The following is a 24,388-nucleotide window of genomic DNA, read 5'->3' on the forward strand; positions in this document are numbered from 1 at the left end:
CCCTTCCCCGGGGCCGTGGCGGCGGCCACTCGGTCGGGCGTTACCCGGTGCTGTGACAGGCTTTGCGGAGACACGCGTTTGCTGGGGTTGCCTCAGGTGGCTGTTAAGCCTGTTTAATTTTATTCGATCTGTTCTTCTCTGTGGAACCCTGGAAGTTAGGCTTCTCCCGGAGACATCACAGAGCACACGGCTGAAGAGAAAGGTGTCTGTAAATCTAGCTCTTCCAAACGCATTTTTCCTTTCTTTAAAATGACTTCACCGTTATCTGGCTAATACTTGTACGTGCCTTTTGCTGTAGATCTTCTTGGATTTCACACTTGTGGTAAGGCTGTTAGTAAAGCACCCAGTCATTGAAAGTGTGGTCAGTCTTTCAGAAACATTCATTGTAATTTCATTGCAAGTCTTTGCATTCCCTCAGATGTAGTTTTATCATGTATACTTTTTTGTTGAGGTTTCTATGAGTAAGACCTGTGCAAAGAGAAGGTGAGAATTGAGCTGATTATGTGGCATAGGTGAAATGACTGTGTAAAATAGCAGGAAAACTGGAAACTGACCACTTCAGAGAAACAATCAGATTCTTTTACTGTAATGCTTTAACTTCCTACCTGGAGCATGTTTTTTTTTTTTAATTTAACTAAGCTCTGCTTTTCAAGCCACTGCTCATCAGAACAGTATGCAGGACAGCAATTGGGATAGAACTGCTTGTCAGAATAGCAGTGCAGTAGTATTTGTCAGATTTGGTTTCTGACAGACACTTAGCTCAGATTTCAGTGTCTTCATGTCGTGTGTTGAGGAAACAGTGCAAGAAAATGAAACTTGTACTGTCATTTGAGTTAGACTTTTGCATTGCTATTAAAAATAGCACCAACTTAAAAGCTAGTATCTATTTAAAATCTGCCTTAGTTCTGTAGCAAGTCTTAAACAACTTACAGTTAATATGTTATTATAAATGTTTTTCTCTTTGTTTAGCAACTAACATATTAACTGTAAGTTGTTTATAAATGTTTTTCTCTTTGTTTAGCAACACTCACTAGCTATGTGAGAATGCAAGAGTTAAAAATAATAAATGCAGAAGCTCACATCCTTGGAGTTTTGAAGTTACTTAAATATCTCTTTAGGTTCTTGGTGAAAGGTTTTCAGAATGCATTTACCAAACACAACCAGGCAGACTATTCAAAATGAAGCATTTACTCTGAAGAATACTTAATTCTGTTGTCCCTTAGTTGTAACTATTTTTTTCCAACTATTGTAACAGTTAAGGAACTTGCAAACGTGAATCATCCTCAGTGTTCTCCGTGTAAATACAGATCTCAATAGTATGTCGATGCTTATAAATGAAACTAGTTTTCACCCTCTTTAAATAAAGGAGTTAGTTATGGCTAAAGATTAGACTCCCTTCCTTGATATAATGTAAGACTTTGAGCTTTTGAGAGATTGATACTGACTCAGTTGCTGCAGTCTGCTAAAAACTTGTGAAGGAAAGCTCCACTGTTTGATTTTCATAGTTTTGTAGTAATTTTTGATGTTGCTGTAACTGGTCTTTTGCGAGTTCTGTCGTGTAATGGTATAAATGAACACCCTCATGAGCTGCATCTAAATCCCCATGATACAGTTTTAATTTCCAAATTTTGCAGCTGTGGCTATTATGATGAATCTTTGAGAAGGGGCATCCTTTCTGTTCTGCATAGGCTGCCTAACTTCAACAGTCTGAACCATCCTGTTCAAAACCTGACTCGAGGGTCGGAGAACCAAGAAGCTGAAGCTTGGTACGATGTGTTTTGTTGCTGCACTGCTCTCTGTGTATTCCAGTTCAACAGGCCATGAGCCTGACTGTAGTTCTTCAAGTGTGACTTCCTCTTCTAGCTTCATGGAAAAAAGTTACTGCATGCTCTATGTAACTTCTTGTGGTGAAAGCCAGTGTTTGTGAGGGTAGGGAAAGCAGTACTAGGCATTTTCTTCAGACAGAAGAGAATTTTGATGCAATAAAATTTCTTGTGAGTTTGTATAATGGTAAGCAATTTCTCTAGCTCCAGAATTTGTGGAGCTCTACGACAGGGCAACGTGCTTGTTGGACTCTGCACGAACACTGTTGCATAGTGACACTGTTAGCTGTATCCTGTGCACAAGACCTAGAAACATAAGATAAGTTCTTAAATTGCTCTACCTTAATAGGTTTGACCAGACTTAGCAATACAATTTTTCTATGGTGATTTTCATGTCCAGTTAAGAGGAAGAGAGGCATGATTAATGATCTGATCATGATACGGCAGAATGTGTGCATGCACATGCCTCCACAGCTGTGTGTTTCACTGCCTATGATTGTTTTGATGTCTTCACTTTTAAGCACAGTTTTTCTTAAGGGAGCATGAAATGCTATCTTTTTTTAATTAATACTCCTGTCTTTACTTAGTGGCTATTTCATTGAATTTGTAATGTAGTAGTGGGTTGAGTAGTATTTAATCTCTTTGGAAATAGACTGTCCCTTGTACTTGTGCAAAACTTTAAAATGCATGCATTACTTCCTGAGCTCTTCTATAATTTGAAGAGCTCAGTCACTGGTAGAGGGGGCCTCTGTGCTAATTGGTATTAATCTACCTGTCAACTTCTACCAATCAGTGACTTGCTAATGTTGGTGTAGCTGAAAATACCCTTGCAATATAGCAAATTGTGACAGTAGGAAAGCCTGAGCACAGCTTCATAATGCTCTGTACTGTAATTTTTAGCTTCTTGACTTTCATAAGTAAGTCACTTTTTGTTATTGAGGGAGAAATGGTTAAAAAAGTGAGAGTACAACTTTACTGTCCTGGTAAGTCTTGACTTTAGAGAAAAACAAAACCAAAACTCTCCCCAAACTTCCATTTTTCTTTGATAAAGGAAACCAGAAGTATATTGTGGATTTTATACTTTCACATTTATTCTCAAAATGACAGTCTTTCTTAACTATTGCTTTTATTAGTAACAACTGATTCCTAATTTAGCAAATATATATGTTATGTAGATAGGTTTTCTTTGAAATAGCATCCCGTTTTTAGGAATTGTTACCAATAGTATCCGAACTAATACTGTCTTGGTGTGAGGGAAAATTACAGTGTACGCTTCAACTAGCGAGTGTCACTTTAAGATAGCCTTGGTTACTCTGAAACCAAAGTGTTTTATGCCTTGAAAAAGGGGGAGCTTCTGAAAAACGTATGTGATTCAAAGCCTTAACTATGTGCTGGAAGTAAGGAGATAGAATGGGAACACTGCATTTATTTGATGAGCTTAGTTTGGTGTTAGGAATTCATTGTTCATGAATATTTTAGTCAACATCTGAATATTTTCAACTTCTGATGAGAAAGATCTTGTTCTAATATATGATACTACTCCCACTTTTGGCAAAATGCTTTCTGAAATAATCTTGTGAACACTTGAAGGAAATGTGTAATACTAGAAACTTTTTATTAGCGATCTAGGCAAGAGCTTTGTGGGGTTCCAAGTATGTCCTTTATGTCAGTCCTTAGCGTTGCACATATGCCAGAAATGTCATCTATGTCCTGTATGGAGATGTCTTTGCTCTTCATTATTATGGCTATTGTATTTTAGAAGAGACACCAAGGATGCATTTTAGTGTTATAGCTGCATCAGTAAAGGCAGACTGGTTTCTTAGATGTTTGTCCCTCTCTTTACGTTTGATCTTTTTAGTAATCATGTGGCAGTAAGGTTGATAATTTACCTATATGAGAAGATGGAAAAAGAAAAAAATTCCCCCCTTCAGCTTTTTGGTAGAGGTGCTGAACTGAGTGACTGAAGTTTAGCAAGCACAATTGGCCTCCTCGGTGTTGATACAGCCTTATGACAAACCAGTTCCATCTGTAACTTACAGCTGAAAAAACCTATGGATTTTTGGGTGCTTTTGGGCAGGATCAGTTCTCTAAACTGCTTCACTGTATTTTTCCCATGAGCTTCAGTGCTGGCTAAAGTTTGGGAGTGAATGTGTGACTGAGGTGGGTAGAACTATGCCAGTCCAGACTTGAACTGCGATAGAAATCTGCTTTGACAGCTAAGATGGACTCTAAACGCATCTACTGTCATCTGGCTTGGACTGAGCAGTGGTTAGTTCTGGAAAGGTGTGGAGTGCTCTCCAGGCTGGAGGGGACCAAAGACTCAGTTTCAGACCTTCATGGTGTGAATTTTGTGGTTAGCTGCAAGTCAGGGAGAAGAACAAGGATTTCCCTTTGTGCTGCTCTTTATGTGCTCTACAGTGATTTGTGAAAATAAAATGCGAAGGAGTGGAGGGCTGTACTGTGGGGCACTTGGTAGCACCTGGTGTCTTTGGTAGCCATACTCAATGTGTCCTGCCTGCACCTACAGCCTGGCGGGCTTGGTGGTGCTTGTGGTTTGAAATAGGGAAAATGACATGAAAAAGTCAGAGCGGACCCAGAATTGTAATGTCTGTGGAAAATGTCATGAATACTTTTTTAAAAACAGATGGCTTGAGGGAGCAGATTTCACAAAGGGAACTCTGCATTTGAGTCACGTGAAGCTCAGATTATTGCTTATGGTAAAATATAACTTTGTAAGATACAAAAGAGATTGCAACCTGATCAAATTTTAGTGAAAAGATCATAGACATAGACCTTAAGTAGAAAGGTGGGCCAGTACACATAAGTGTTAAAAAAACCCAAACAAACAAAAAAAAAAACACCCAAAAAAAATCCCCCAAACAACCCTGATTTTCTTGTGATTAATCACTTCTTGTTTTTCAGGAGACTGAGATTTCTTTTTTTTTTTTTCAAAAAAAACCAAAATGAAACAAAACCAAAACCACCAAAACAAAATAAAAGCAGGGACTTAGGGAATAAAAGGAATCACATATAATTAAAGAAAAGACTGAAATTTGCCTGTGATGTTGTTTTTTTAAATATAGAGAAAATAAAGGCACTCTACGTATAGCTGTCACAGTTATATCTAATTTCAACTTTAACTTTCAGTTAGATACTGTTGTTCATTAATCATCTTGCCACACTTTGCTGCTACCCTGTCCTTTAGGCTTGGTATTGACCCCTCTGCATGGGCTTGGGAGTCTGTCTTTGGTGGTGTTTTCTGTCTGATGGCTTTCTTGGAGAAGTTGGTCTTAATGAGAGGAAAATATTTTTTGAATAAGTAGCACAAAGCCAAAACAGCATAAGTTACTGTGTGCTAATAACATAAGGCTGGTGTCACCCGTTTTAAAGGCTAATTTTAATAACGAATCTGTTTCTTTTTTTGAATATTATTTTCATTGGTAACAGTCTACTTCCCTTTTTCTAAATAAGCAACCTCTCCACACTAACAACTTGTGTGCTCGCCAGCTGTTTGTAGTTCTGACATAAACATTAGATCCATGGATACTTTCACTGCATAGTTGGGGTATGGGATTTTTTTAAGGCTGCATGCAATAATCCGATATTTGTCATGCAAAACTCTCGTGCATAATTCTGAAGTCAATATTTAATACTTGTAAGACTTTTTCTGGTTTTTAAACAAGCATTTAAAAATGAATCAGGAATGCTGGTGTTACTAACATTGACTTTAATTTATTAATTTTGACCATAAGTTTGTCACTCAAGAAATGCAACTTCAATCATATTCTTTTAAGATAAATCAGTTATGTGATGCCGTTTGGAGAACAGGGAGTTCTAAAACCGTTTCTTTAAAAAAACAAGCCAAACAAACTTAAGATAATCACATTGTAGTATTAAAAATGAAAGGATATGTTCATTTTGGATGAACTAATACTGTGCTGTCCCTGTCAAGTCTCTTGAATGCTGTTATTGTGTACTGGGGTCTTCCTGGAAACTGGTGACTTCTCGGAAGAGGAGATCTTATGTGAAATCGCTCTGTAGTTACTATAGGCTTTCTGTGCAAGTTGAGTATGTTCCACAAGGAAGGGAGAGCAGCATTGTAGGGCATGCATTTTGAGTACTTTGTTACTCTGAGTGGGTATTCTTATAAGCTAAGATCCTATGCGACGTTTTCATCGGGCTGCTTAGATGAGCCTAATGTTGAACATGAAGTAATTTTTTGTTCTTGCCTTCCTTCTACTGCGTTTTTGATACTCAAGTGTTATCGGCCATGATCTAAAATTGATGATGAAGAGGTTTAGTGAAGAAAGTATTCTTTAAAGAAAAATGAAAATCTGTTGGAGAAATACCAATTTATGGTAACTATTTTAACTCTGTTATATTCCTCAACAAAGCTTGATTTTTCTTTTTTTTTCTTTTTTTTTTAGTTCACATGAGAGATCCTAATAATCAACTTCACATAATTAAAAATTTGAAGATTGCTGTCAACAACATTATTACTCACCCACCTCAGCCCAGTGTCATTCGAAAACTTTTGAATGATGTTGTGTCTGTCAGTCAGCCTGCTGAAGGACTAGTAGCTAATGTCATCACAGCTGGAGATTATGATCTCAACATTAGTGGTATGTAATGATATTGTATTTTTCGTTACTTAAACTGGAATTTACTATAAGGTTTTCAATCTTGATTTCAACTTCATGACATGTATTAAAATTACTCTGAGTGTTGAGCAGTTTCGAGTCATTGTTTTTACTGAAACTTCAGATATATCAAGTAGTTTTGGTTTAATATAATGCTAAAAGAGTGGTTAAACTTAATTAGTAATTCTTAATTTAATGCTTCCTAAGGTAATTCTTCTGAACTTGTGTTAAATCATTTTAATGTAGAAAATACTCATGCTTTGGTTGTGTTAATAGCTCATCAGATGAGAGGTTTTCTTGTTACAAAACTGATATAATGACTTGTTACACTTGGTTGAATAAGTAGCAGAAGTTATTTATAATGTTGGTGCTAATGTACAGCTTTATGTTGAAGTCAGTCCTCCAGACTTATTTTGTTTTTAGTTTTACTTGTTGCTTAATGCACAGAGTTCATAAAGTGGTCATAAAAATTTTAAGGAAAAAAGATTTTGAGAAAAGGTGTATGATTCCTTGTCTTGTTTTGTTGTTTTTTTTTTACCATGAAACTTAGTGCTTCATATTTTGCTGTCAAAATGGCTAGAATATTCTAAAAATGGGGGGTTTTTGGGTCTCCAGGGGATGAGGCATTGTGAATAACACTAAATGAGACATGATCTTGAGAGCTGAGAAGATTAAAGCTCCTTCAAATTAAGACCCTAATCTGTTAAAGCCTTTCTGTACATACTTAATTCAAAGCATGTATGTATTGCCCTACTTAAACATGAGTAATTTATTGAACTTAGTTTGGCATGCAGTGAGGAATTTGGCACTGCAGAAGACTGATGAAACTTCATGAGGATTAGTAACTAATGTTGTTGTAGTATTGGTTTTTTTTTAATGTTGATGATGAAAAATTGCATAATTCTCCATCTTTGATACCTAATTTACAAGCCACATCCTCAACCTGATGTGAAATATTAATAGCAAAGAAAAAGACTTGAGCCTGGAAACTCTAATGTTTGAGAGCTGTTGGAAACTGCACACTTTTTCAGTTTCCATGCCCTCGTTTATCTGTGAAATTGGTGAATTGCCATTTTTTTGTGAAATTTTTTTGGAGGGCAAGTCTGCTTCAGTTCTAGAGATTGGAAGACCTAAGAAAGCAGAATGGTTTCAATGAAGAGACTTTTCCATAACATTTCTAATGATCTCAATTCAGAAGTGAGGTATTGGAAAAAGTGAAGAAAAATAGCAGCTATATCAAGCCATGCTTTTTAGTTGTAGAAACAAATAACTCTCCTTTTGTTTTCCTTATTTGCTGCTGGAGCCTCAGATGCACAAATTATCATACTTGACTATCTTCTGTCATTCAGTGATTAGGTTCTTATTTCTATTCAGATTGGCTATATGCTTATTTGACAGAAGGAGAGATGTATAAGCTGTTTAAGATCATACAGAAGGACAAAATAATGGAACAACTTTGTAGTTTTGTGATAACCCGTTTTAGGGCTTTAGCACAAAACACTGCCACAGTGTTCTTGGTGAAACTTGGGTCCCATTCCATTGTAGGAGGATGTGAGGATGTCCCTAGCTTGTCAGGTAGAGTTCCTCTTCTACTTAGTATCTGCATAGTGTAGATACTTCTGCTTACTTCTACATAGTAAAAACTATGGGTATTTACTAAAACTTATTTTCTTTTCAACTTTGTTAGAACATTTTATTGAAAACCAATGGAAGCATTCATTCCTGGCAGCAAAACAAAATCTTTTGGCCTGGAAATGTGAATACGACCTGTTCTTTAACTTGCTCTTTTTCTTTTGGTGAATTAGTTTTCTAGGATAGCAATATTAAAATGTATTTCCTTAATCTTTAATGATGATCAGGTGCAATCTATCTTGAAGGAAGACAAACGTTGTTTAAGAAACTCATGTATGAGTGTTTCTGGCACTGGGATCATGGTGTTGTAGAGAGTGAGGAAAAGTGATCCCACTAAAGACTTAACATTTTTTTTCTTCTCTCAAATTTTCAGCTGGATCACTTCCCTGGCTGTGTTTGTTCAGGGTTGCGTGTTGCTGATGCTGGCATGCAGCAATGCAGGAGTATGGTGGAGATACAGGAGAACGTTGGGTCAACCGCTTTCAGCAGCTGACACCTTCAGTTACTTTAACTGTGGTACTACAGGCTGAGAAATCTTAGAAATTAGTGTCTTACATTTATAGGATCTTCTAACTAGAAAAAGAGACATAATAGCTAAATATAACTTAATTCTTTATTACTTTATAGATTTCCATTTTTATTCAAGCCCAGAATTTGGGCTGAACCAGAAATTAATATTGAATTCTGTTAAAGTACACTGTCAAATGTTGAGGAGCCTGAAATGCTCATGATTAAAGCTAGCTGGAATCAAATGTCTTCAGTCCTTGATAGGCCTGCATGATACAGATTTTCTGCTTTGTGCTACCAGAGCATAAAAGCCAATAGTGTGTTTGCACCTGACCATTTTTAGTATAACAATATCATGTTTTTTCTATCAGATCGCTCAGTTAAAGCTAGTGTTCCTTGGTACAGTAATTGGAAAGAGACACTGATGGAACTGAACACATCCACGTTTTATTCAGGTATTTTTTGTGGTTGGTGCCAATTTGCCAAATTGCCCTTTACTCCTTCTCCATGTGCCCCATCCACCTTTCCTTACCATCTGCTACAACTGTTTAGCACTCTTCTTGGCGTAGATGTGTGTTCCTCCATCTCCTTTTTCCCCTTAAATGAAAAATTGTTGGTGATGGTTGTTTAATTTTTCTTTTAGTCACATTTCTACTCCTGTTAGTCTAAATCATTTGGTCTTTCCATATGGTCAATAAGTGCAGAGTGGTGGTGGGAAGCGATCTGATGCTGTAGAAGCACTATCTTGATCCTATGGAACTGTATACTGTCACTGTTCTGTATTTCAAATGTAAATACTTTCTGCTTCTCTATAGAACTTCCTTCTCCAGGGATAGTAGCTCTTTTTAAATCAGAAATAAAGTGTTGGCAGTACTTAGAGCACACATGCCTCTGCTATATTGATATTCTTTCTGGAGTATGGCTCTTTAAAAAAAAAAGAGAAGCTTTTTAATACATTTTTACCTAGTTTATAAGACTGCTACCAAAATGTATTAGTTATTGACCTCTCGACTTACAGTGAAGCTCTGTGTTGTGGTCTTTAAGAGCCAGATTTTGATGTTTTTCAGTTTTAGATATTAACAAAGTTTATGCCTTTGGTTAGTAATAGCTATCCTTTCAGTAGTGTCTGCTCGGATGCTGCTAAATGCCTTCCTTTCTGAATGTGCTAGAGTACCAGTATTGGTGAAATTCATCTTGGTCAGTCAGGTAGCTAAAAAGTACAAAACTTAATGAAGTAGACTTCTCATTTGTAAGCTGTTATGTATGAATATTGCTTGCCTTTTTTTTTGTTTTTTCTTAACTTCTGAACATATTAACAAGTTCGTCTAAACTTCAGTTCTGTTTAGTATGCTGGAAACATATTAATGGAAAAATGTGGAACATACAGGTCTGTGTACCTAAATGACACAGTGTTGCTATGCACTGCTGTAATGTGTTATGAGATGTTAGATCTGTGAAAATTTTTTGAAATACTGTTTTTGTTTTGAATATGGTGCATGTTTATTATTTTAAGTATCTACTATGAATGGTTACAGCCCTGTAAATGCTCTTGAGTGAACACTGCTAATGTATGTTGTGATTGTGTAGAGGGAATCCAGTTGCCTTTGTAGCCACTTCCAAGGCTCTTAATAGGCTGAATGAGAAAAGGGGGGGCAGAAACACCGCACAAAGCAAAGTAGTACTGCCTGTTTGTAGCTGTGTCAGATGTTAAACTTTTTTGCTGTGGTTCAGCTGTAAAACAGAAATGGGGAAACTGAAATCAGAGCTTGAAACAAAAATGCGGTTGAAATTTCTGCCTTAAGTAGTTTAGCAGTGTTTGGTTTGAACCTGAGTTACTACAAGACTTTGTTACTGTGAAAAATAGGCATATGAGTCACTTTCTCATGGTTTGTTTTTAATAACAAGCTGTGTTTTCCTTAATTTAAATAGTTGGCATATATACATGTAGGACTTGGTAAAGCTGGGAGCTTTTTATACCCTAGATGAGTGCTCAGAGAGCAGTTACTAGAAAGGCTGTAGTCAAAACCTAGAAGTTTGCCTCCTATTGATCTTTTTTTGTGAGATGTGCAGACTGCTAGACTGAATTCAGTTATGAAGTGTGACTGTGTCTGACTTCTGTATGGATGAAGCTGATGTAAGATGGCTTGACAATGTAGGATTAAACAAAATGCATTAACTGCATACACTAGAAGATAATTCCAACATTAAAAATGAAACTCAATTTCCTAAAGTCAGCTAAGAAATCAAGGTGGGTTTGTTTGGTTTTTTTTTGGGGGGGGTGGTGGGGAGGGAAGGGAAGGTTTACAAAGCATTAGAAGTTCTTATGTGAGTTAAATCAAGGAGTGTATTTTCTTGGGGCCGTATAAAGAAAACAAATATATTAAGGATTTCTTATGAATGTATTTCTTCTGTACTAGTTAATGTTTCCTAGTTTGCAGGTGCGTTTACACTGAATTCTAGCTAACTCCAGTGTGAAATCAGGTTATTGGAAGTGGACTGATTTTGCTCAAGGTCTTTTTTCCAGTCAAGGGAAGGAGTTGCAGAATTGAGATGGCATAAAACAGGCTTGAAAGTAGAAATAATACTTCCTTGCTTGACTGATAGTTGGAGTGGAAAGAAATGGACAAGATTTTTAAGGTCATGTGTTCTTTGAATGTCCCAGACATACTTGATTTCCCTTGATGTGTTACTCTTGGGAAAATGAAAGTCCTACTGTAAAAGGGCATTTGAAGACGGCAGGTTAGTATTATAAGGCAGCATAACATTATAAGGCATTAATGGCACAACTCAGATCTGAGATTTTTAACTTTTTGAATCTCTGCTTTGCCAACTGAACTGTTTATTTTAGCAGGGCAGAGGAAGGGGGCTACTGTCAAGCCAAGTCACAACACCTGCAAAAAGCTTTAGACAAACTGGCAGGATAGGACTTTGGTAACCTTTAGTTCCTCTACGTACTCAAAAATTAATTTTGCTCTCGATCAATTCTTACATCCCTAGCTGAGGCAAATTCAGTGACTGTTAGAAGAATTTTGATTTGTTTTTTCTTTCCCAAGAGTGTGTGTGTTCAAAGGGGTAGTAATGAGTAGTTACTCTAACAAGGACTGAATACATGTGAGCCTACAATATTGAGGAAGTTGGTGCTTAAGGTACTATTCAGTTTCACAGGATTTGATTCAAAGTGTTACTGTTTCTCCCACTTGTGTGTATTTTAGATGCTTTCTTCTTAGACTGTTCCCCCTTCTTTCCCCTGCTGTGTAAACCTTGTTAGAGTTTGCAGACTTCACTTTTAGGTGTAGTCTTTTTTATTTCCTTTTCATAAATGAGTAAACAGAAGTTTCACTGAATATTCTAATTTGCTCTGTCTTATTGTGTATTCCAGCTACTACTCCTTGGTTTGAGTCTTACAGAGAGTGCTTTCTTCAGTCCATGCCTGCATCAGATCATGAATTCTTAAACCACTATGTTGCATGTATCCTTTGAGCGTTACAGACCTCTCTAGTGAAGGCTGTTACAGCTGGCTGCAGAAGTGTAATGTGGGAGACTTTGAAATTTTACAATAACTCTTTTTACCATTATGATTTGAAATGTATCTTTTTTCAATATGTCTAACTATACAGACTTAATTTCATAAGGGGCTCAGGATTTTCTTTGTGGTTAGTGGGGGTATTTTTTGTTTATTTGTTTTCTTTTTTAAAAAAACGCACACTTTTTAATGTGTCAAACTTAACTCTAAGCTAATACCTGTAAACTGAGCTTGATCATCCTAAAACGCTTTCTGCTGTAACTCTTTCAAGTATCTGTTGACTGTCCCTTATGTACAACAGAGGCTTGTGCGTTTGGGATGCGCCTGCTGCTATTTATAGCTTTTTCTAGCAGATGAAGGGAGTAGGTTGGGGAGGGTGTTTTGGAAAATTGGTGAACTCTGAGCTATTTTGGACAAAAAGAAGTCTGGAAAGACACCTAAATGCTTTCACTTTTGTTAACAAAACCTAGGCCCGATTTGCTTGTGTACAGGGAAAATAAAAATACGCACTGTTTCATGATGTAACTGGTGTTTAGGTTTACAATAATTGTAATACTGCAGGTTTCATAACACCTACTCTGTTCCTAACTCTTTACTGTACTTGAGCATTTCAGTATGGTGGAACAGATATATTAGTAGCTGTTAGAGTACCATTTGTGCAGAATGAACTTGGCAGAATATTGGTTCTGGCCTTTGACTTCTGAATTTTAGTAACATTTGAAGTACAACTTGCTTTCAGGCCTCTCTGAATTTAGTGTCTTTGATTTGGTAAATAGATGTAGCAGAGCAGGATGTTCCTTATTAATGATTGTGTAGTTGCATTGAGGTAAAAATCTGAACACTTCTGCTTTTTCACTCAGATGTTGCTATGCTTATGAATACTGGATGTTATTGTTGTTCAGGTGGTACCTTGAAGTCCCAACTCTCCTTGGAGGTTGAAAATACACTGAGGGTGAATTTCAGTTATATGTTTAGTTGGTCTGTATCTAAAATCTTAAATTAACTGTTAGCGATTATTTATCTGCTTAAACTTGGTTCAATGTCAGAATTGGAGCAAGTTTCTGTTTCATTTCATGTTACAGATGCTAGTTAACTGACTGTTTAAATAGTGTGTGTTTTATCAAGACTAAGGCCAAATTCTAGTTGCACATACTTTTTGTAGTAGTGTGTTTTACAGGCTTAAACATTGAACTTACCTATTTTATTTCATACACTTCCTGTATTATTATATGATCAGTGGTTGTTCCTGGGTTCTTTTGGTAAATGTCCTTAACAATGAATTTAGGTATGCTTGTAGTTTCTTCTAGTGAACCAGAGCCTGTGGAGCAATTTCTGAAGCTGTCTCAAGAACAACATCGAATTCAGCATAGTAGTGAATACTTATATCCCAAGTGGTTTATACCAAACACGCTCAAATACTATGTGTTACTGCATGATGTAAGTGCAGGAGAAGAACAAAGGTAGGTCTTCCGCCTTCAGTGAACTTACAGCTTAACTCTTTGACTGAAATGTTTGCATTTATAAAATCTGTTGAGATTAGACATACAACAGGATCCGTTACCTAGTATGCTGACTATTATCAAGGCAGATTTCCTTAAGTATTATTTTTAGATCTACTTCTTGTCTTCAGATAAAATGAAAAGAATCAGTCCTGGCTTCTTGAGATAAATGTTTTCTTTGCTAGCTTGCTGAACTAATTCTCAAAGAATTTTACTCTTGCAGAAAGGACTGCTTTAAAAATAGGAGAATTTTCCTTTTAATCCCTATGGATAATAGTCTAAAATAGCTTTTTGCAGTACACACTTAGAATAGTATTGGTTTGATATCAAGACAGGGTAAATGTTGTTTTATTTTTTCAGAGCTGACTCCATTTATGAAGAGATGAAGCAGAGATATGGAACTCAGGGTTGCTATTTGCTAAAGATAAATTCTCGGGTGTCGAACAGAGGAACAGATGAACAGATACCAGATCCTTGGAGTCAGTACCTTCAGAAAAACACTATCCACAGCCAGGTATTATAGTATTCTAAAACCAATTTATAAGGTGCATATGAAAGCCCACTTTAATTGTGTTAAATTTTGCCTTAGTGTTATGCATGTCTCTCTACAGAATGGGCTAATAGGCAGTCAAGATACTTCTGACATAGCTATGACTTTTTGTGAGGGCGTAAGATGAGTCCTCTCTTAAAGAACGGTCCTCTGTGCTAATTAAGTTGACAGTAAGGAGCACTGAAATACTGGACTGTCTGAAATACTGACATGTCAGAGTACTGAAGTAATAGACTTGTGCTTTATGCACTGACAAGAGCAAGTAGCCTCAGAAGTGTCCTATTCGTAGTAACTTTCTACCGTCATTTTGATTAATTTTCTTCACTCTTAAAGTTTGGTTTTTTTCCCAGGTTTTCTGTACTTCACTAAACAGTGTGGGTGTGTTGTTTTGTGGGGGTATGTGTGGTTTTTCTGGTAACTTCTTGCAGTCCAGTCTGGTCTGTCATCTGCTAAGATGGCAAATGATAGCGTGTGTTAGGACAGACTTTTAAGTTCAGTTTGCCATAAACGTCTGTATTTTTGGCTTCAGGACCAAAAATATTCCTTCTTGAGTTTGCTTTTGACTGACCTGCAGTTTTAACTGCATCTGATTAAAAGGTTTGTTTGTGGAATCGTAGTTCTTTACCAAATCTAGCTGGCACTGGAAAGTCAAAATATCTTGTATTCTGTAAGCTAAGAGGAGCAGTAAGTAATGTTCCACCATAAATGAATTAGATCTTTTTCTTTTTTCTGTCCAATGTCAACTGTCCAACACTTTTTTTTTATCAACTTGTTCAGGAATTGCTTTAGGGAGCATATTTTCACTGCTGTAGGCGTTGCTGTGTAAGAGTTGGAGTTACTTGCTTTAGTTGACAGTGAAGCTGTTTGAGCAAGCCAGAAGATACTTGCTTCATTTGGTGAATAGAACTTTCATCTTTACGATAGGACAGGTTCTTAAAGCCTCACAAACGACTTAAAAAATGAATATATATGAACAAACATGCTTGCTTAATAATTCAGTTAACTGTTATTAATGTTAACAACTACTGTTGACTGATTTTTGTGTCTGTGCTCTAGTATTCTTAAAATTCTGACTTTTTTTTTTCCTTTTTTTTTTCCTGACAGGATAGCTATGAAGATTGTCCTTATACTGTCATTTCAAACAAGAATACTGATCACTTGATATCAGATGGCTTAGACAGTGAAATTAAAGGTATTTTTATAACTTCTATCAAAACATTGATGTGATAGCATTTGTACAGCTGTCTCATGTCTTGGACAGTAATCATTTGAGTGATTTGTTAGGGAATTCAAAGTAATAATTTTCTAAATGCTCAAAGATAGTGTAACCTGGTGTCCACAAAGAAAAATGCTGGATTGATGGTAATTGGTAGACGTATCTTTATTGAGATGGCTATTGGTGTATTGGGGTCATCTTTTGTAAGATTAAGAATATAATAAGTCTGCAAACTCTGACGATAAAAAGTAACATGGGATTAAATGCGTAATTTTCATCATAATAAAAGTTCTGATTAGTGTGCTTTGATGTAGCTTGGAAGCTGGGGGTCTTTTTGGTCCTTGTTTTTGGTTTTAAATGTGGAAATGACAGAGCAGTGACTGACTTCGTAAGCTGGCTAGAAGAACTTGCCTTGCAATTGAGCTTGTGGCTTGCAGAGGACAATAAATGAAATTAAGTGCAAATTAATGCAATGCCTTAAATTTTTTTTTTAAAGGCAGCTGTGTAGGATTCAGGTGAGAAGCATCTCAAATAGAGAAGTGTAGGTTCCCCATACTGTCGCCTGATTTAGCCCAAATTCTTCATACCTGACTTGAAAGGCACCAGGAGATTTAGCGTATATAGAAGAGCCTGCAGTTGCCTAAAATAGCGGCTTACTACAGCCCAGATGTAGTCTGCAAGCTGCTGTTTGAACTTTACATACCCAGCTTTACATTTCATGAGTAAAACCCATTAAGGATTTGCTTTCACAGCTCAGTTTTGCTTAGTCCTAGCTAGGACCAGATAAAGCAAGCTGATTTTCTTATATGGAAGGAAAATAATAAATAAGAGAACTATTTAAGTCTTAGAGTGAAATGGTGCCTTGGCCTAGTTTGGATAGCTAGATGCAATAGTGGTCAGCGGCCCTTCTCACTGAACTAAGAGGACTTTGGAGGAGGTTGTTTTATGTCATGACTGCTCAGAAGGGCATGGAAAATGAGTTGTGTGTTGTTTGGTTTTGTTTTGTTTTTTACCTTAAAACACAAACAGAAAAGAGTGAATGGATCCAATGGAACCATTGTAGTAGTTGCTGCACTTCCAACTTTTCATGAATATTTGACTTTTAGTATTTTCATCGTTTTCCTTCAATGTTGATACTAGTCAACATACTTGGGGATTCTTTGCACTGTAGCTGAGAATGAAAAACATACGTATTTGGCCATGTTGTAGTTCCTGAGATTCCCTGAGCTTTCTGAAGAGTTTCAGGAGTGATGTAGTACTCAGGTAGTGCTCTGCTGCTGTCTATTCAGCATTGAGCTATATAATTGGTGAACAGCTTTGTTTAACAGAGTTCTGAGTAAAGAAAACTTTAAAGTAGGTTAATAAAAATGACTTTTTAAACCCAAAATGTTTAAGTAACTCTATACTTACTGGGGTTTTTGTTTCAATCTTTCAATAGATGGTCTGTCAAACAACTTTAAGACTCATCCACTTCAACTGGATCACCCTAGCGGCAGTTTGGATAGTACTGATTACATGAAGGCTACTGCATCATTGCAAGACTCAAAGAAATCAAATTCTGGAACGCCTCATGGTGCTTGTTTAACACTCACAGATCACGATCGAATTAGGCAGTTCATACAGGAATTCACATTTAGGGGACTTTTGCCACATATAGAGAAGACAATTCGGCAACTTAATGATCAGGTCAGTTTACTCTTGCACTTTGTGCCGCAGTAAGGAAAAACAGTTGGGGTGTAAATCCAGTTTTGAAATTATTATTTCCTTCTGCATCTAATGATTCAATGATCTTATTGAAAACTGTAAGTAAATTTAAGAGAAATAGCTGAATTTATAATTTTTGGTCAATATGTCTTAAAAAACCAAAACCCAGTTTGTATCAACAGAGCTTCAGTGCAAGGTGACTTCTTGATGAAAGCGTGTCTGAGCTGTTATCAGGGAAATCTGTCCTTGCTCCTAAAATCTTAATGTTTTGTCCTTCTGGGCAATTCTGGCATGGGGAACAAAATGTACTTTTTGTTTCAACATTAGAATGCACAACTAAAGTTCAGAAATGTAATTTCATCAATAATTGTCAGCAAAAAAGCTGCATGCTTCAATTACTAGTTCTTGATGGGGAGAAATGCATGGACACCCTAAATCATGCAATTTTGTTTTGAACTGAGCAGTTTTTGCAACTGAATATTCTTCTCTCAAACTAGGATTTTTTTGGAAGTGTGATAGCTAATATTGTGCTCATGCTAAGTCAAGGACATGCATTAAAAGTTACTTCCATCACAGTAATGTCCTTTCTTTTATAAGTGTTTCACTTTTATATAGTCTTAAACAGCTGGAGAGATGGATTGGCTTACATTAGTACGATCAAATTTTACTGTATTTGGTGTTAGACTTGGACTTAAATATCAGCCTGTTATCTGAACTCTATGTTTTAGTTGAATTCTCCATTCTATCATGTGCTGTATGGAACGCTCTCTCCCTGAATTGACTTTTGGGAGTTTGTCTATGTTGACCATGTTTATAGTTGGGAAGTTTTATGAAGAAGCATTAAAAAAAAAGTGAATACATAGTGTAGCAAACACCCTTACCATTAGGAATGTAGTAATACATTCCTAGTTTTGGTAAGAAAAACACAGTATTACGATTTTAAAAATTATGTTTAAAAAGAAATACAGTTTGCCTTAGATCTTGGGAATGGTAATTCCCTGTGGAAGTTTCCTTGTTAGTGGAAATTATCTAAAAGAATAAAGTTGTGTAACCTTGCTTGCAGGTATGACTAGTACCCTTGACACTTGAAATTGATGTTGACTATGTGGTAATGCTTTATGTGGGTGGTGATGAGGAGAATGTTTTCTCTTGAAGTACATGCTCAGTCTAGATTTTAGATTGGACTAATACCAGAAATGAGATGTTCTGTTAGATTTCAAATGGATACATCAAATGTTTCAGTTCTTAGGACTGAGATGTCTGCAGTTTACAGCAACAATAGTGAACCTCAGCTGCCTGAAATAGAATAATAAATATATGAATTACAACTTCTATCTTGGTGTCAGTGATTCATCTAAAGGAGTGTGCTCTTGGTTATTTTATTGTTTTATGGAAACAATTTAGGAAGCTGTAGAGAAGCTTGGATGTTTAAATTAGTTTAACTTATATTAGTATATATCTTGCAATGTAGTGCTTTAATTTAGTTTCTTTTTGCAGTTAATATCCAGGAAAGGCTTGAGTCGATCGCTGTTTTCTGCTACTAAAAAATGGTTTAGTGGCAGCAAGGTTCCAGAGAAGAGTATAAATGAACTGAAGAATACTTCTGGTTTGCTGTAAGTAATTTCAGTCCTTAGCTTTATATCTAAACTGAAAATGTATCTTTTGGGGCGGGCGGGAGGGGGGGAAGCCTGTGTGTGTCTGATGGTGTTCTGCAAAGTGAACTAATCAGCAATATGGTAAGAGACTTTAATTGGAGTAATCATGAGAAGTACAATGCCTAAACTTGTACAATAAAGGAGTAGCAGAACTTAAAGAAAAAGGGGATAAAAGAAACTGTTTACAGAGCCATCTTTCTGCTATATTTACAGTGAAGCTAAGTTACAAAGAATATACATTTTTAAGACTAATAGTAATAAAAAGAAGCTATGGTCTATAGTAAGGGTTTTTTTTAAAATTAGTGTGAGCTTTTTCTTTTCTTATTTAAGCCAAACCCCATGTATAGCTGTCTTTGTTTATGTAACTATGTAATTTACTGCAATTCAGTATTAAGTATATTGTTTTTGCAAGTGCGTTTGAGAGCTAAATTAAGGGGAATTTCATTTTTGCACCTGTATTTTACACTAAAACCAGGTTTTTATATACTTTGTAATTTCCTTTTGTGAACGAGGATGTATAATCATGAAAAAACGCTCTCTTCAACTGTCTTATCTTAACCACAGAAGTCTAAATAGTTCTTCGACATTACCTAGCCAAACTTAATGTCCCTGACACTTACATACAGCTTTACATGTGTATGTTATGTGTCTTTGGATTCATAATCAAAATGTTGTTAATTTCAGCTTTCTGTATTGAACTTGTAAGCATGGTTTATTTCCTACAAAGTTTGACTAAAAAGTGTTTGTGAAAATGTATTTGATTTTCACTGAAGTGATTCATATATAATTGACTAACTAAAAGTTAGACTGATGCTTGCAGGAGACAGGAACTTGCCCTGTGTTTTGGCATAAGGCATAGTTTTCTAGTGGATTTTTTTTTCTTTTTTTTTTCTTCTTCTCATACAGCTCTGTTTAGCTCTAACAGTTAATCTTACAGAGCAGTTTCAGTAATAGCTGCATACTTTTTTTCAGTATTTCTTGGCTAAGAGGGATGCTTGCTTTGAATGTTAATGGAACAGTGAATCTTGTTAATCGGAAAGTAGGGTGTGAAACCAAGTTATGTGTGACAGAAAGGAAGCAGCTTTACTTTTAGCTGTCTTTTTGAGTAAGACTGAAACGATGCAGTTTTTATTCCTACTTTGTGAATAGAAATTAAGATGAGAGGGGATGACTTTACAGAGCATGTCTTGCTCTATTTATTAAAACTATGACTTTGAATTTAAATATTTGTATTTATAGGTATCCACCAGAAGCACCAGAGCTTCAGATCCGGAAAATGGCAGACTTGTGCTTTTTGGTGCAACACTATGAACTTGCATATAGCTGTTACCATACAGCAAAGAAAGACTTCTTAAATGATCAGGCAATGCTTTATGCAGCTGGAGCACTGGTTGGTACTTCACATAACATAAACATTCTGTGAACTTTTCCTAATAATCTCTAATATTTGTCTGAAGGTAACAAAACAAAAGTTCTTCCCTCCACCTCCAAATTTATAAGAGTCTTGCCAAATTTGCTGCATATCTTTAGCAAATTCTAAAGTGTTCTCAAATCTATTGGCCACTGTTTTATGAAGGGAATAAAGGTGTGAATAAAAATTGAAGAGTTAATTCTTAAAATGTGAAATATGAAAAGGAGAATACCTAGAATGTGACCTCCAGCAAAATGGATCTTGTGGTCTGATAACTCAAAACCAAGTATGAAATGATTTTACAGTATCTCTTTCAGACTTTGGAAAAATATTTGAGAGGAGGTCAAGACTATGTTACTATAAATATGGTGGTATTCCTTTTTTTTTAAGACTCTTGAGGGATATAGTTGGAGCATGTCACTGCTGAACTTCACTGTAAACACATACTCATTCATTGATTTCTCTTGAGATTGAAGGTATATGTGACCAAAATAATTTTCAAGAAGATAAATGGGAACACTGGGGAAAAATAAGAGGCTTGTTTTAACAATTTTTAGAAGCTATGTTTTGTAGACTTTAGTCTGGTTAACTTGATAAAATTTGAAACTTACTCTGTAGAGCTATGAAAGCATTCTTGTACATTGTCCAATCCTGATGTAAAACTGTTACATAAATGTGTATTTTTGCAGTGCAGACAGTTGCTCAGAGTTCGGATAATCTGAAAAGTTATCTTAATTTCTTAATGAATGGTTGGTAGAGGTCTTAATTATGAATTTCTGCAACCTAGAAGTCTTAGTCTTCACTTAGTGCAGCAAAACTTTGCTATTCTATCTTCACCCCATAAGGAAAGAAGTAAAATTTCAGAGTGCATGTTTACTAGAGTTTCCTTGGAAGCTGAGAATGTAACTTCATTTAAGCAAAACTCAGAAAATGGTCCTCATCTTAAAATAGATGGTAGTGCTACTTTATCAGAAAGATTGTTCCTGCAATAGGAAATTATCTCTTGGACTTTTAAAGCAGTAGTGAATCAATGCTTCTGCATAGTGTTGGGAGTACCATCAACTCAAAATACTTCTGTGAGTATGTATAACTCTCTTGCTGCTGTCTGCTTAATTACAAGCAGAGCCATAAATACGCAATTGTAGTAAACCTTTTATCAGTTACTGTGTGTTGGGTATACTTTTATATGCTAGTAACTGATTAGGTGAAGATCTTGAACTAGTAGCTGCTGAAACATGGTCCTCAGCGTTTTGAGTTTTACAATGTGTTGAAAAAACTACAGTGACAGTACTGAATTTCTTTTGTAGGAAATGGCAGCGGTATCAGCTTTTCTTCAGCCTGGAGCTCCTAGACCATATCCTGCTCATTATATGGAAACAGCAGTTCAGACCTATCGAGATATTTGCAAGTACGTTGTTTACTTTTGTACTCATCTAATGAAAGTTGAAAGACCTGGTGGCTTAAATTTTTTCCCCTGCACAGTGATAGTGCCAGATGACTAAAAGATCACAGAATGATGGTAATTTTTTAAAGAGTAAGGTATGTTAGTTTATCTAGGATAACATGGAAGGGGATCTATGCCATTCTTAACCGTACTTATTAAACTTGTATATCGGATTTACCTGGTAAGATTTTGCTTGTGGAGTGGCTGCAGGGATGACTTCTGTGACACGGGCAGCTCCTGCTGTTTTTTTCTGACGAGGGCGTGGGATAGAGCATCTTGGCGGGCACCTGGTGATCACCAAGGTCAACCCAGCACAACTTGTTTATGGCTGTTGGACTTCTTTATCAGATCAGTTGGTTGGTGGGATCATTTTAGTTGGTATTTTTATAAATACAATACTGTCCTCAAATGTGGTCTCTAGCTTTGACTGTCAAAAAGCTGCTGTTATAGTAGGATGGGATACTTGGTGTGACAATCTGCATGTGGTTGTTTTGCAGGGGATGAACTTTCATGTATCTTACTTAAGAAGGATAAACAACAGAACATCAGTCTGATGCAATATGGAGAAAATTTGTCAGATTTGCAGTGAAAACTTTTTCCATGGTTTATTTTGATAAATACTTATTAATACATTTATGTTTTTGCTTTAGGAACATGGTTCTGGCTGAACGCTGTGTGCTGCTTAGTGCTGAAATCTTAAAAAGTCAAAGCAAATATTCAGAGGCAGCTGCTCTTCTGATTCGTTTAACCAGTGAGGTAAAACACTTTTTCCACTCTTACCCTCCCTCTGTTTGTTTACTTACCCAAGCACTTCTAAGTTACATTCTAACTCTTGTCCTGTCATACTTTCTAGCCAAAGGTAGCAAATGAGCTGGTGTAAAGCATGAAGTGGAGAAAACTCTGTTTACACTGCAAATGAAGAAACTAGTACTGTTATTTTTCTTTCTGTTCAAGTGACTTGCTTGACTTCTTTAAATGTACTAAATGTACATTTGTTATCTTTGGCTTTATAAGTAATGTTCTTTGACACCTGCTTAGCTCTTTCACGGCATTCTTTTGGTTTAAGGACTCATGGGTTAAAAGTATTAGCATGGCTTGCCAGAGCCATAATGGATACTACCCCATATATAATCAGAAGTTCTCTATAGTTTAAGTTACTAAACCATTACGGAAGTTCAGACGTTATGAATCATTAGAATCTTACTGTGTGAGTGAAAGCTAGTCTGAACACTTCTGTAATATTAATTGGTGGAAATTAAGCATGGAATTAGCTTCTAACAGCCCAGAAAGTGTCTTACTTGAAAAGGAGTGAAACAAGTGTTAGTAATAGTATAGCATCTTCTATGTAGCTTGGAAGAAAGTAACTGGCAGTTAGTTCTGGCTTTGTGACCTGCTCCACCAAATGTGATACTTCTGAGACTTTTCCTGGGACAGATTAAGCATGGAATAAATTTGGTTAGTTCTGTGAGTTTCTCTCTCAAGTGTCTTTGTAGCTTCATTCTTGCTCTTTCAACTTAAGCTTACTACCAGAATTTGTGAGCAGTATAAGTTATTTAAGCAAGGAATTTAAATACTGTTGGCTCTGCACAATCATTTTGTGACTTAAAATTATATGTAGTATGCTTGTGGTGCCTTGTGGCATTCGCAAGGAAAATCTTCAAAGGATACTATATAGGTGTCTCAGAGTATATTTGTAGTCCGGACACATACTTGGACATCACTGATAGCATGGTGTTCAGTTGTGGTAAAATAAAGTGGTTTCTGTTCTAATTGGTTAAATTAGTATAGCTGTGTCTTGACATGAGAGGAGAAGGGGTAATAATAAGAAATTGTACATTATTAAGAAATCCTGGTTCTTGTGATACAAATTCACTAAGTTCTATTGCTCCCTCTATTTTTCCTTCATCATGTTAAAGCTTTTGGGTTTTGTTTCTAACCTTAATATCTGCAGGAGGAGGGAGCGGAAAAGGTAGCAGAATGCTTCAGACTTGATGGTATGTGTTAGAAACCGTAGCCCAAGTAACTGAAAAAGCAGAAAATATTTCTTTTGTCACTCATACTGAAACAGATTGGTATATAAATCTCTCCACCAGAAAAAAGTACCAGTGTGTTTGGTATTGTACACTATACATATAATGAAGTGAAAAATACTTTTAGTCTTACTTGCTTTTATATGCACACATATATATATATAATGCTTGTATGTAAAAGAATCTTCAACTTCACAGCACTGTTATGACTTACTGCCCTGTTAGCATTAGAACAAGGCCATTGTTCTCTTTATGTTTTTATTCAACTTTGAGACTAATTCTCCTTTTTACTTTTAAATAGGATTCAGATCTTCGCAGTGCACTTCTGTTGGAGCAGGCAGCCCATTGCTTTATAAACATGAAAAGTCCCATGGTTAGAAAGTTTGCATTTCATATGATATTGGCTGGCCATAGGTTTAGTAAAGCAGGCCAGGTAAGTATTATCTTTTCTGCATGGAAAATATGCCCTGTATTTGACATTTACTCTGAAAAACATGTTAAATGTGTCATTAGTCTGGAAAAAGGTGCTTGACTTCTGATGCTTTTGTGTTAGGACTATTTAGCTCTTTGATCTTTGGAAAATGACTTCTGCATTGATCAGCTTAGTCTTTTACTTCTGTATTTGAAGTAATGCTGAAGATCACTGACTTGAAACTTAAGTGATGTGAGTTTGTGTTTCTGGGTCTCAGTTTTATACATGGTGAAATATAAGGCTTTTCATTTGGACGAAGGAGTATTTTTACTTTTGAGATAA

The 24,388-nt window shown here is 36.2% G+C and overlaps 1 protein-coding gene across 1 annotated transcript in view; it reads left to right on the forward strand.

The window, feature by feature from the left end:
- Positions 1-1,634: 1,634 nt before the first annotated feature.
- The window catches only part of TRAPPC8 (trafficking protein particle complex 8), a gene marked incomplete at both ends in the record, with an annotated part of 40,099 nt that continues 17,345 nt past the window's right edge, over positions 1,635-24,388 (forward strand). The window contains 13 exons of the mRNA XM_009696025.1: positions 1,635-1,766; positions 2,724-2,806; positions 6,251-6,445; positions 11,982-12,071; positions 13,411-13,585; positions 13,985-14,138; positions 15,279-15,366; positions 16,829-17,076; positions 18,592-18,707; positions 19,989-20,139; positions 21,468-21,568; positions 22,255-22,360; positions 23,936-24,067. Of these exons, the coding sequence (XP_009694327.1) occupies positions 1,635-1,766; positions 2,724-2,806; positions 6,251-6,445; positions 11,982-12,071; positions 13,411-13,585; positions 13,985-14,138; positions 15,279-15,366; positions 16,829-17,076; positions 18,592-18,707; positions 19,989-20,139; positions 21,468-21,568; positions 22,255-22,360; positions 23,936-24,067 (1,771 nt within the window). The remainder of the gene's footprint in view (positions 1,767-2,723; positions 2,807-6,250; positions 6,446-11,981; positions 12,072-13,410; positions 13,586-13,984; positions 14,139-15,278; positions 15,367-16,828; positions 17,077-18,591; positions 18,708-19,988; positions 20,140-21,467; positions 21,569-22,254; positions 22,361-23,935; positions 24,068-24,388) is intronic.

This window comes from Cariama cristata, unplaced genomic scaffold (genome assembly GCF_000690535.1).
Source record: "Cariama cristata isolate BGI_N322 unplaced genomic scaffold, ASM69053v1 scaffold13752, whole genome shotgun sequence".
NCBI lineage: Eukaryota > Metazoa > Chordata > Aves > Cariamiformes > Cariamidae > Cariama > Cariama cristata.